General features: G+C 43.9%; 1 protein-coding gene across 1 annotated transcript in view; it reads right to left on the bottom strand.

The window, feature by feature from the left end:
* Nucleotides 1-11,696, bottom strand: part of CENPI (centromere protein I) — a 44,516-nt gene extending 32,820 nt beyond the window's left edge. Inside the window, exons 1-7 of the mRNA XM_067548408.1 lie at nt 11,565-11,696; nt 9,854-10,235; nt 9,342-9,479; nt 7,120-7,238; nt 6,290-6,397; nt 841-889; nt 373-419 (exon numbers count right to left, since the gene is read on the bottom strand). Of these exons, the coding sequence (XP_067404509.1) occupies nt 373-419; nt 841-889; nt 6,290-6,397; nt 7,120-7,238; nt 9,342-9,479; nt 9,854-10,082 (690 nt within the window). The 5' untranslated portion in view covers nt 10,083-10,235; nt 11,565-11,696. The remainder of the gene's footprint in view (nt 1-372; nt 420-840; nt 890-6,289; nt 6,398-7,119; nt 7,239-9,341; nt 9,480-9,853; nt 10,236-11,564) is intronic.
* Nucleotides 11,697-13,948: the final 2,252 nt, after the last annotated feature.

Genomic DNA, 13,948 nt, shown 5'->3' with positions numbered 1-13,948 from the left:
TGAAAGAAGGGAGTGCAGGAAAGGAAAAGGGGAGCCAAGAGTTCGCTTTCAAGTTTGTGAATATTTTAATCACCCTTAGCTGTAAAATGTGTATTTTTATTTTTTTAGTAAGTGCCATTGTGGGTGCTTGGAAGAGACAAAGTTCAAATTAAGGATGTGTGGAGGTTAGGTGCAGCTCTCGTGTGAAATGGCAAGCTGTGTATGCAGCCCCTGGCATTCCAAAGGCTGGAAGCTACTGTTCTGAAGTCGAACAACCCCATCCTTTGCAATGGTACCTGCCATTCCTATGCCCTGTGAAAACATTAGCCGCAAGAGTTGCAAGCCTAACTCTAGTTACACTGCTTACTCATTTCAGGATTTCTAGTGACTCACCATCTTTGCTTGTAGATCTACCAGTCTCCTCACGCGAAAAGGCTTAACTGGGAAAAGAGAAAAAAAATTAAGACTATTATGGGCAGAATATAATACATCAGACAGTTGTTTATATTGTGCTCAAACAGATTAAGTTACACAAGAAAAAAAACAGAAACAGTAGGAATAGACAGACCTGTTATCAGCTTAATGCGGAAATTACTGGTCAAAGGTTTTTTTTGCCTGTTATGCAGTGAGCCTAAATGATCATAATGGGTCCTTTCTGGCCTTAAAACTTATGAATTTTTGAAGTCATCGTATTAGTGCTGTAAGAAGAAAGCACCAGGAAAGATAATGTTCACCCCTTTTCTGATCACATGAAACTTGCCCTGTATCACACAAACGGATGGTCAAATGCATATTTATGTTCTGTATGGCCAATGAACTGGACTCAAAGGAACTGTCAGGAAGCTAACTGAATGGACTCACCGTTCTCTCTCCTGGTCAGCAGATACAGCAGATGGCAAACATATGGGCACTGCAGAGAAAAAATATCACTAAGCAATCTGATTCATCAGGATGGTTAACAGGCTAAATTCAGAAACTACTTACACTGGACATACTTAACAGGTTCAGTAAACCTCCTCAGGATCTTGCTTTCATACTGAGGTTGAACTGCTTCAATCAGTTTCCATGATGCAGAACATGCACCAGACTCCTCAGGAAGAAACAATATTTTATAAGGCCTTGCTGTCATATGTATACAGTAGCAGTACAACGCTGCATTAGAACTGAATGTGTATGTATGTCAATAGTTTCATTTGACACCATTATGCACATTCATTGGTGGAGCTGTTCAGTCAGGGTCTATTTGGTAGATGGCCCTTGTTTCTCAAACAGGAGCTAAACAATTCGGAAGTCAGGGAGAAAAAAAGGACATGAAGGCCTGGTCTACACTAGCAACTTAGGTCGACTTAAAGTCACTTAAGACAACCTACTTACAGTCACGTCTGCACTGGCACCACTGTTAATTCGAATTAAGGTGCCTGTAAAATCGACTTAATAAGACAACCTCTGCAAGTGGCGTAGCACTTAAATCGAATTTGTTAAATCCATTTAGTGTCAGTGTAGACACAACGTCACTTAAATCAAATTAATTGACCTCTGGAATGTATCCCACAATGCCCCGTTTTGACCGCTTTGGACAGTCATGTTGTGTTGCTCAGTGGTCACGCTACCAGGAAAAGCCCCAGGAAGATTTGAATTTTCATTTCCTGTGCTGCGTGGAGAGAGCTTTGTCACTGTTCTCCGCATGGCTACTGCAAATCCCAAATGCACTCCAGCATGGAGTCGACCAAAGGTCTTAGATCTCATCAGGCTGTGGGGTGAGGAGTCCGTTCTGACTCAGCTCAAAGCCAGCAAAAGGAATCTGGACATTTATGGGAAGATATCCCAGGGCATGCTGGAGAAGGGACACAAGAGGGACACTCAACAGTGCCACATGAAGATCAAGGAGCTGTGTCAAGTCTTATCAGATAGCCAGCGAAGCTAACAGCCATTCTGGCTCCTTGCCCAAAACATGCCGCTTTTATGATGAGGTGCATGCAATTCTCGGTGGCGATCCCACCACGGTGCTGCCCCACAGCATCGATACCTCTGCCATGTCACAGTCCACAGTCAATGATGAGAAGGAAGCAGCTGAGGAGAGCAGAGTGCAGGAGAGCGGGGTGTTTGTTCTCCCAGAAAGTCAGGACATATTCCTGACCCCCAAGCAGTCCAGCAGCACACAGGGCAGCACTAATGATCCCAGGGAAGGCACATCTGGTGAGTTTTTTTCTTCTTCTTAGCATTTCTGTCCTTTTACATTGGATGGGGGGAGGGTATGAAGGGGATTTCAGGTGTTTCGGTGACTGTACTGTGGGGTTACCCAAGGAACAGTTGATTTATGTGATGAGAAATGCTACGTTTAGCAGTAGTTGATATCTCACAGAAACTTTAATGTATTAATCTGTTATCCTTCACAAAACGTTTCAGGGGAGGGCTGCCTTGTTCCTCCCTCCATGGTAGGATACTTCGCTGTAATCAAGGGACCCTGCATCATGGCGGAACACTGCTGGTACCCTGCTGCGTCCAGCAAATCTGTTTTAAGCATAGACTGCCCCCCACCCACGCTCTCCGCAGTTCCTCTCTGTAAGGGTTTAAAAGACCAGCAGAGTTCCCACCACCACCACACTGTCCTCTGATCTTCTCTGTAATGACATCACGAGCAGATCCTTCTGGGAGATCAGGAATGGAATGAGGCTCTGTGTTTGCCCTGTGCACTGCATTGCGATCATCGTCTACATTGCATCATGGGGATCATTGTCTACATTGTTACAGTTGTATCATTTTCTTCACTATGTTAACATTAGCTACCTTGTTATTTTTCTTTCATTCTGTAAACAGCTGGGCATTGGACCAAGCCTGAAGAAATACTGTGGGAAGACTAGCTCAGATTACAAAACAAAAAAAACAAAAACAAAAAAACACCAAGAGATTACACGTTTGGCGAGCTCATGAACACCTCAGCTGCTGCAGAGACATAGCGAAGATCGTGGAGGCTGACCTTGTCCCAGAATATGGACACGGACAGGGAGAGTCTCTGAGAAATGATGGAGCATGATCGCAGTACCACGCAGGAAATGCTGCAAATTAGGCAGGACCAGGCAGAGATGCTCTGGCAGCTTGTGGAGCTTCAGGAAGAGCGGAGGCAGGACAGAGTCCCTCTGCAGCCCCTCCATAATGGTCCTCAACCAAGGGCTTTGCCACCCTCCCCCTCCTCCGCCCCCAAGAGGTCTCAGAGGAGATTGTCCAGGCTGCAGTTTGTGCTTGCCTCCATAGCAGCGGCGGCCACGCTAACAGCTGGCCAGCAAGCTACTACCCTACCCCTTGAGACAGTGAATGAACACTCCCCCTCCCCCATGACTTGAATGTTCAGAAATAAAGTTTTGCATAATTTCAACACGTTTCTTTATTAAATCATATCTTGTTCAGGAGGGATTTGACGGGCACAGATATCGATTGGGATGGGAGGCAGGGGGTCACCAAAGGCAAACATACAGGAACAAAAATCAGTCCTGCATTTCATTGCTGGTTTTCAAAGCTTCCCTAATGCAAAGCGCTCCGCGGTTAGCTCTCAGCGTAGTGCTGACATCGGGCTGCTCATAACTGGCAGCCAGTCTTTCTGCCTCCAGAGTCCAACCCTGGGGAAACCTCTCACCCTTCGCTTCACACACATTATGAATAACACAGCACACAGATATCACAGAAGGGAGGTTCTTCTCAGTCATGTCCAGCCAAGCAAGGAGACTCCTCCATCTATCCTTTAAACACCCAAAGGCACATTCTACAACCATTCTGCAACTGCTTAACTTCTTATTAAAACATTCCTTGTCACTGTCAAGGTGACCGGTGTACAGCTTCATTAGCCAAGGGAGCAAGGAGTAAGCATGTGAATTTTTTGGTCATGGAAAAAAGTGTCCATGTGCATCTTAGAGAACAGAGAACAGCTCCAAGTTAGAGAAATACACGCGCAGGTCTCCTGCATGCATGCAGGTCATGCATCTTCCCAGACCACCCCACACAGATGTCAGTGAAACGACCCCGGTGATCCACAAGCCTCTGCAGGACCATGGAAAAGCACCCCTTGCAGTTTATGTACTCGATTGCTTGGTGGGCAGGCTCTATGATAGGGATGTGCGTCCCATCAGTGGCCCCCCTGCAGTTTGGGAACCCCATCGTGGCAAACCTCTCTGCTATATCCTGCACATTTCCCAAAGTCACTAGCCTTCGTAGCAGAAGTCTATTTATGGCACTGCACTCTTGATTCACGGCAGCGCCCACTGTAGATTTACCAACGCCGAATCGATTCCCAACTGAGTGGTAACAGTCGGGGGTTGTCAGCTTCCACAGAGCAATGGCGACTCTTTTTCCCACCGTCATAGCTTGTCTCAAGCAAGTATTCACGCGCTTCAGGGACAGGGCCCGCTCCGAGCATACTTCGAGGGAAGTTGCCTTTCACACACGAAAGTTTTGAAGCCACTGATCATCATCCCACAGCTGCATAAGGATGCGGTCCCACCAGTCTGTGCTTGTTTCCCTGCACCAGAACCGGCACTCCACGGACTGCAGATGACTCGTTACAGCCTGCAGCAACCAGGAATTGTGCTCCTCGATGGCTTGTAGCAGGGCAGCCTCAATGGCATCGGTGTTGTCTGTGCTTCGGCTTCTTGCTCTATTTCGAAAATAACTGATAAGCCGCGATGGATTTGTCATGCTCACAATAATAGTGCAGAGCTGAGCTGGCTCCATGTCTCTGCAGCAATGACGATCACGGGGAGTAAAAAAACGGCGCGAAAATACTTTCCCTGTTTATTTTGTGGGGGGAGGGGGAAGCAGCGTTGCATCATGGGATGATGACACTCATCCCAACAGCCACGGTGGCTAGTTGCACTGTGGGATAGCTACCCACATTGCACTGCTTTTCAATTCGAATTAAGGCTGGTCAGTGTAAACGCAGGAGACCTGTGCAAACAGCATAGTGTAGACACGCTTATGCGATTTCTAAAAATCAGCTGCTGAAAGTCGACTTAAAGTAAGTCGACTTCCCTCAGCAGTGCAGACATAGCCGAATTAGTGTCCATAAAATCAGCTCACAATTGTATCAAAAACCAACTTCTTTTATCACAGCTTATAATTGCAGCAAATGCATTGGGGGTCTGGCACTAATTTCTCTGTGCCAAATATCAATCTTTGCTGCACTTTGAACTGGCCTATTGTGCCAGAAACTAGTATTTAAATGATAGGAATTCAGTTGTAGTAGTCCAGTTTTCAGCAGAGAACACGAGCAAAGCCGAGCAAAACCAGCCAAACACACTGCAGGAAATATAGTCTCTTTCATGCAAGTCTACTGTACTGCAATACATTTTAAACATCATGCAGGACTTCTCACAATTAGCAGCAGTTATGGTCTCTGCTCTCTCATGGAAAATGCCTATAGGATTTAATAGAAATACTCACTATATTTTTTTAAACCCTGCAGAAATAGAATGATGCTCCTGCTAGAGTATTCCATAAGTCAGTTAAAAAAAATTGTCAATAGAAAGGGCCTCCGAGATTTCTAGGGTAATTTCTACAGAAATCTATTTAATTTCATTTCTGTTTGAAGTTTTCCATAAAGCCTATGCTGCCCCCTGGGACTGTTAGAAATGTTACATGCTTTTCTGACCGCAAGTACAGTTCTGAAGAGATCAGTACTTCATACCTTCCTGACATGATATAATGGTGACATTAAATATTTTATTCTCTGGAATTTATGTAACTACCGTGTAAAAATAAGCCACATGACTGCTTGATTCCCACTTAAGTTACATTAATCTTAGTTAGGTGGAATGGCGTTTGGATTCTCTGTTTATTAAATAAGCATTACTTCAAAATGTTCTTTTTTGCCTATGGTGTGCAGTCAGTTCCATCTTGGGACCAGGAGTTTTACCTGTTCACTGTCTGACATCAAAGGCAACGCTAGACATTGCAGTGTCACCGTCTCTTGGGAATTAAGACAGCATTCACTAACACTCTGCTCTTGTTAAAGAAGCATCCCGGACTCCATGCTCTATACACACCGGTACTGTAGGTGTCCTAACTAGAGTAATCTTATGTTGAACTTCCATGCTGGATGACTTAGGTTCAGAAGCAATCTTGGAATCACTAGAAAACAGCGGAGTGAGGAGGGCCAGTCACTCTACTATAAACACATATTGCGGTACTAGAGGAAATGGCTCCACTCCCTAGCTACCCCACACTAGCATGTAATAAAAATGCTAGGTGTAGTAAGATGTACAGTGCAGGTGAACACTAAGTTTGTTCAGAACCAAAAGGAACATTCCTCTCTTCTTCTTACCAGCTTCTCATCTTGTAGGGAACAGAAGAAGAAGCCATAGAGGGCATGAAGCTTTTCTTTCTGATCAATGAAGTCAAACATTGCGATCAGCCATCTTAAGAAGAGCAGCTGCAGAGAAACAAGAGTCATTGTGCAGTAAACGAGGAAAGAAACCAAAACAGGCAGACCACCAACCCACTCCACAGAGGATTTATTTAAAAAGTTATACACCCCCTTCAGATCAGCAAGGCAGCCAGGGGATATTATTGAACAGTTTGCTATAGCCAATCTTGTTATGAAGCTAAAGCTTAGTGAGAACAGTAAACACAAAACTTAGAATGGAGAAAGTGCCCTAGTTCTGAGCACATGCTAACCTCTAGGGAACTGGTTACTTGAATTTAGATTACTCTGACTAGTCTCCCATGCAGACCAGTAAGACATATGGGATTCCAAGACAAAGACTTCAGTCTGTGGTCCTTCAAGGATTATTCAAGGCAATATTTTGTTCAGATCTTGAATATCATGATAGGCAGGAACACCTTGCTGAATTTTGGGGAAATGCTTGACACCACAGAGGCACATTGAACATCTTGATGTAAGTAGCTTCCCTAAGAAATGTAAAAGTACGGAATAGCAGAGTTGAGTGGAAAGTATGCACAACTTCTGCTCAGAGACCTGGTATTTCAATACTAGGCTTCTCTGCCACTCTTGCTAAAGGGTACCAAACTATGTGATGACTTTGCACATTAAGCCTCTGGATTTTCTCTTCCTACAAGCAGCCTGCTCTGAGTTATCTGTCCCCAGTAGCTATCACTGTACAGCTATACAGTAGCAAGTGTTTGTAAAGTTACCTGGGTGCTGCCAGAACATTTGCCAACACAGAGCCAGGACACAGCCGAAACCACCGAACTTTCTGGTATTACTGAGGCTGGAATCAGGCACTTCAAGATCCGACTATTTACTGTATCAGCTAGAAAAGAGAACATATAAATGAGACATTGCTGCAAGTTCCAGGTACTTTGGCCTGTCTTATGCAGGTGAGACCATCAAATCACTTCTGGGACAGATTATTTACCTATTTGCAGCTATCATAGGCTGTAATAAGAATCTAACAAGGACCTATCTTTAATAACAAAAATTATAGGGAAAAAAATTCTTACAAAAAAATCTTTAAGACTAGTTAATAATCAACTAGTAGGAACCTGATTCTCCTCAGACCACTTATACACACGTGCAACTCAATTAATTTCAATGCAGTTACTCTGGATTTACAGCAGCGTAATTGAAAACAAAAAAACAACCTAGAGATGTGCGTACTACTCTTATTAGCCCAGACACCTGGAATTTTATGGAAGTAAACTGGAGAAAAAAGGAATTCCTTTGAATCAGCATAAGGTCAGAGTATCTGAAACCATTTCAGACTATAAATTCAAGTGGCCTGAAAACTAAAACCACCACTTTCATTTTCATATATTGTTAGCCACAATAGCCAGTGCCAAGTTCATTCTAATTATAGGTATTGTCTAGTGGAAATAAAGTTAGACCACCTCAGGATTTTAGTATTGAAAGAGTGTTTAGTTCTTTAGTTAGAATTCCTGTTTCTTTTGCCTGACTAATTAATATTTGACTAAAGAACAAACAACATAAGAAAAAAATAGAACACACATGCATTAGCAGCTGTTCTTTTGTTGCCATGGCCTGACAGTGCTTGAGAGAGACATAGGACTACAAAGCAACACTATTCAATACTGTTGTATGTAAAGCATTAGAGTGCCTATTTTAAATTCATAGACTTTAAGGTCAGAAGGGATTATCATGATCATCTCTTGCACATTGCAGACCACAGAACATCACCGAGCCAATCCTCAAATAGACCCCTAACTTCTGGCTGAGTTACTGAAGTCCTCAACTCCTAGTTTAAAGACTTCAAGTAACAGAGAATTCACCATTTACACTAGTTTAAACCTTCAAGTGACCTAATGCCCCATGCTGCAAAAGAAGACGAAACCCCCCCCCGAAGTCTCTGGCCAATCTGACTTGGGGGAAAATTGAAATGAAACTGGCAGGTCAAATATGGACTAAATTTGGATTATGTAAACATAAGTTATTCCAGAACATAAAACCAATAGAAATGTTTCCTTAACTCTTTTCAAAATGTCAAATAGAATATATTGAACTGCATTCTCTTTCAGCATCTCCAGCATGGTGCTAGTACACGAGAGCTGGAAAGTGAAACAGACTAGTCTATTGCGATTAATCAAGACAAGTAAAAAGTCAGCATACATGAGAAGCAAATTAAGTGTTTAAAATTTCACTCATGATTTGTAATGTTATCAATAACATGTAAAATATGAGATTTGTTTCACATCAGCAATTTAGTTTTTTAAAGAGGCACCAATTATTTTAGGCCAAAAAAAAGGATCTACTAAAGTTATAATAATCAGAAGAAAAAAATCCTCCACAATCTAAAATATATCTTTAGGTTTTTGAGGTGGAGGATAGTTATTTGTTTTAAATCCATTGGCTCATCACCACTTTAAAAGCAAAATGATGGCCAGTAATTTTGAAGAACACACTTATCAATTCTGCACTGATACACTGTTCCTTTCTCAGTATGAGACACTGCAAAAGTTGAAGTTAAAAATAAGCAGCCATGTCAGCTCATTCCATGAAGTCATTATGAAAAAGAGGAGAACAAACTCAAACAATCCCCAGCATGGAAAAGGAGAAAAAGGTTTCCAGGGACTTCAAGCCTTAAAAGACTATAAAGTAAGGACAAAATAAGTGACAGCAGTATTCTTTCAAATATTGAAGACAAGCAGTAATCTAATAATTGTAAATATATATGTAAAAACTATCAGAAGTATTCTCTGTCCCCACCAAATTTGTCACACTTATTTTAGCAAGAACTCAGAATTTACATTAAAGAACTTTACAGTAAATTTACAGTAAGAGCCAAACCTTGACAATACAACCACCATAACATTCTCCCAAAGCCCAGGATATGGTAAGAAGGAGGAGAGGAGGAAGAGACATTCACAGTGGACATTCTAGCAATTTCTGAATGTCTTACCAAATCTGCCACTGAGTGCCACATTCAGCAACACATCAAGTGCTTCTGTGGATAACCCTCTCTGCAGAGCAATGCTTTCCACAGTAGCCAAGTGTTTCTGTAGAACCTCATTCTTTTTCAGTGGAATGCAGTCTTTAACTAAAAGTAAAAAATGTAGAGATTAAAATGCATCCTAATAATCTTTCTCCTGAGAAATGTGTATGTCCACATGCATTCTGCCCCCAAATCTGTCTTCTATTCTTAGTTTACCATTTAAGACAAAATGCCCTGGTTTTCAAAGGTGTTGACCATCCACTGCTCCCATTCCCCCCTGGTATAGTTTGTTCTCTGTCTGGATGTTTTACAGAGCAACAGGGGAAAAGAAAAAAAGTAAGATACGAAAATGACTATAAAACCACAAAAACAGCCACAGGGACAGAAGTTGCATCTGAAACTATTTTAAACATGAACTAGATTTCAAGTTGATAGTGCCCTTTTCAATATCAGAAGCAAAATTCTATCGCTGCTCTTACCTCTCTCAAAATAGGTCAGAGCTTGCTCCAGACGGTCTTGTGTGCTATTGCCTGCCTGGTCACTGGCAGATTGCTGCTTCTCTTTCTCATGTTTCTCAGCACTTTTCAAGTCCACAGTCTTTGGGTCAGCTGTTTTATCTCCTATTTGCCATGCAGAAAGATCAGTTTGGCTACTATGTCGAATCCGCAAAGCCTGCTTTGGATTCTTGGCACTCTCTCTTTGCGGCATCCCTTCAGTCTCCCAGCTGGGAAGGGCTAATTAAGTACTCACTCATCTGCCAGTCTGGCTCCAAAACTTCCCACCAAAGAGGCAAAAATGTAAACCAAGGTCCCAAAGTCAGATATAGCCCTAGCAGTTGAGGAACATCAAAGAGACATTTGCCTGAAAGAAGATGAAAATCAGTTAATCCACAGCCTCTCCAACAAATCAATTTAAGGGTCTGGCATAAAGTAACAGTAACTATGACTTGCCATATATGCTCCAGAAAACTCAGATAAACCCATTAGAAGGGTACCTATACACAAAGAACATCCAGTGTGTGCATAACAACCCAAATTCTTCCCTCCAACAGAAAAAGATGAAGGAAACCTCAAAAGTAGGGATTTTTAAAGAGGAACCTGTCAACTTGAAAATTAAATGTCTGAAAAACATTTACAGTTACTTATAAAACCTAAAATAGAAAACCAGAAAGGTTTTTAAAACAAAAAAAGTTAGCAAAAGTAATCACTTTTTCCCCCAGTTTATTTTGTGCATTTGCTTGCATTTGTGCGCAGTCAGTTTCACTGTTTTGTTGAGGACAAATTTCTACCCCCAAGGGTCCTCAATTTGTGGGTTATGACTCCTGCAGGATAGAATTTGCAATTTTGCCACAGCCAGGCACCTAATGTTTTCTGTGTCCCTGTCCTCCTGGGACCTGCCTTCAGCTGCTTCTTGCTCTCCAGCTTTCCCTTCAAGGGGAAGTGATGTTAATTGGACTGCAGTGCCGTGTTCCAGGTAGCAGGGGAGGTTACAACCATGCTCTCTTTCCTACGGATTAGTACTTCCAGTCTGACTTTCTGCTTTACAACTCAGCTCAAATCACCCATCAGAGTGCTCGCCAGCCCACCGGGGAACGCTGAGGATTGCTGCTCTACCCCACGCACGAGCAGCCTGGGACTGTGTGGCCCACCAGACTCGCCCCGGCCAGAAAGGTTCTTAGGCACACCAGACGCGGAGCGCGATGCCACGCGTCTAACAACGTACAGGGCTCGCAGGCTACAAATAGCCCGTTTCTTAAAAATCAAACAGACACGGGTCCCTTTAAAGCGCCCCCAGGTCTAAACGAGCCCGCGCTGCGCTGCCCTACTTCGTGGCTGGGCCCGTGCCGCAGTTCACTGTCCAGCCGGCAGCCAGGCCAGGCCTCCCAGCTCCCTATCTCCTGCGCTCGGCAGTCGGCACCCAGGGCAGAAGCCGGTCCTGAAGCACGCCCCTCTGTACCGGCCCTAGCGAGGCGCAGAGCCCGAGCTGCGGCTATTTCGCGCTGCAACTACCCCGTGGGCCCTGCCCTGGGGCTGTCGTCGGGCCCCGCTTCCCCCGGCCCGGGGAGTGTTAGCGGCCCCTATGATAACACGCCCGCCCCCATTTATCTACTTCCCCGGGTGACTGCCCCCACTGCTGTTGGTAACTAACATAACATAACAAACATAACATAACATCCCATCCCCCCTTTACCTGATTCCACAGTTACGTTTATTTTAACCGTCCCGAACTCTCGTCCAGTTCAAACTTCCGCGCCACTTCCCACGCATGCGTAGATCTCTCAAAACCCGAACGTTACAGCAAGGAGATGACGATCACTGGGCGAGCTGAGATGATTAGCTGTGGATTGGTAGAGACAAAGACTGATCTCACGAGAGCATCGATGTTCCTTCTGAGCATGCGCACCTTCCCGCAGGGGCGGGGGAAGGAGCGTGCTTGAAGCCTTTGCGCAGGCGTATTAGGGTGATTGTGGGTCATTCGTGACGTGTGACTGACTGTGACGTCAGTGTGCGCGTGCTCAATGGTGCTATTGAGGGACGTCGGTTGGCGAAAGAAAGGTGGCTCAGTCACGCACCGCCGTGGGGTGGAGTAGGCTTCAGTTCGTTTAGCCAAGAGCGAGGCCGACCCGCCCTCAGGGTAAGGGGGGGACGCCCCGCCGGGCGCAGCCCTTCCTTTCGCTGGCCTGGCAACGCCACACCCCGCATAAGACAGCCAGGTTACTACGGAGGAGAGGCCCTCGAAAGGGGCTGCCCTCAGAAGAGCTGAAGTGGCAGCATGATGGGAGGGGACATCACTGAATTTACACGCAAGAGGGGGGAAAATGAAGAGAGGATTAAAAAAGGAGCCTGAAAGGGGAAGGTAGCATGCTAGGATGCTGTGCAGGGGCCTGGATTCAATTTCTGGCCCCTTATCTCTTCACCACTAGCAAGCAGGGATGACTAGTGGTCCAAAAGTAGCATGCCAACACACCGTGGGGCAAAAATAGAGGACAACCCAATATAAGCAAATAAAGAGTTCTGTTGGTGGGCTCCAAAAAGCAGGCCCTGTCTTGTTCTTTAAAGAAAAACTGATAGCTGTAGCTGAGGATGTAATACTAGCCCAAGGTCGGGGAACTGCAAAGGATCTGACAACGGGAGGTGGAGAGAAGGGAAGGTTTTCAATAGCATTTGAAGTGCTTCCAGCTTGCATCGAATTGATGAGATTTTTAAGATTTTACACTAATTATGCTTTACTGATAGGGTGTTGAAGAGTTCCAGAGGGGTAGCCCTGTTAGTCTGTATACAGCAAAAACAATGAGAACTTTAAAGACTAACAAATTTAATTTCAGCAGGCATAAGCTTTCATGAGCTTCAGCTCACTTCCTGAGATGCAGTTGGTAGAAATGATACAGCAAATAGGAAATATATATAGGAGGTAACATATGCATATCCAAGGGCATAGATAATAATGGGATAGGTGGATAAAAGCCAGGTACTTGAGGCTTAATGACAACCATTGAGTAGGAGGTGAGAATGGGTGATCAGAGCAAATTACTTCTTGTAATGAGATAGCCATTCCAAATCCCTGTTTAAACCCAGTTTGAATGTGTCAAGTTTGCAGATAATTTCTAACTCAGCAGTTTCTCTTTCAAGTCTTGTTTTTGAAGTTTTTTTGGAGAAGTACAGCAACTTTCAGGTCAGCAACAGAGTACCCTGGGAGATTGAAGTGTTCTCTGACTGGTTTATGGATGTTATTATTTTTTATGTCTGATTTGTGTCCATTTATCCTTTTGCGTAGTGATAGTCCAGTTTGGCCAATGTACATGGCAGAGGGGCATTGCGGGCACATGATGGCATATATAACATTAGTGGATGTGCAGGTGAATGAGCCCCTTATGGTGTGATTGATGTGGTTAGGACCGGTGATGCTGTCACTAGAGTCGATGGGTGGGCAGAACTGGCAATGGGGTTTGTTGCAGGGATAGGTTCCTGGATTGGACTTTTTGTAGAGTGTATGGTTGTTGGTGAGTATTTGCTTCAGATTGGGGGGCTGTCTGTAAACCAGGATGGGTCTGTCACCCACTGCCTGAGTGAGAGACGGATTATCTGCTAGGATAGGTTGTAGATCTTTAATGATGTGTTGGAGAGATTTTAGCTGGGTACTGTAGGTGATGACCAGTGGTGTTCTGTTGTTTTCTTTGTTGAGTCTGTCTTATAGTAGGTGACTTCTGGGTACCTGTCTGACTCTGTCAATTTGTTTCTTCATTTCTCCAGGTGGGTATTGTAGTTTTAAGAATGTTTCATAGAGATCCTGTACTTCTCCAAAAAATTTTCAAAAACAGACTTGAAAGAGAAACTGCTGAGTTAGAAATTATCTGCAAACTTGACACATTCAAACTGGGTTTAAACAGGGATTTGGAATGGCTATCTCATTACAAGAAGTAATTTGCTCTGATCACCCATTCTCACCCTCCTACTCAATGGTTGTCATTAAGCCTCAAGTACCTGGCTTTTATCCACCTACCCCATTGTTATCTATTCTATACCCTTGGATATGCATATGTTACCTCCTATATATATTTCCTATTTGCTGTATCA

The sequence above is a fragment of the Emydura macquarii genome, unplaced genomic scaffold (assembly GCF_026122565.2).
Source record: "Emydura macquarii macquarii isolate MOO-44397 ecotype Brisbane River unplaced genomic scaffold, CSIRO-AGI_Emac_v2 contig_1253, whole genome shotgun sequence".
Taxonomy (NCBI): Eukaryota; Metazoa; Chordata; order Testudines; family Chelidae; genus Emydura; species Emydura macquarii.
The sequence above is the reverse complement of the archived record's forward strand: the minus strand, read 5'-3'. Positions and strand labels throughout refer to the sequence as shown.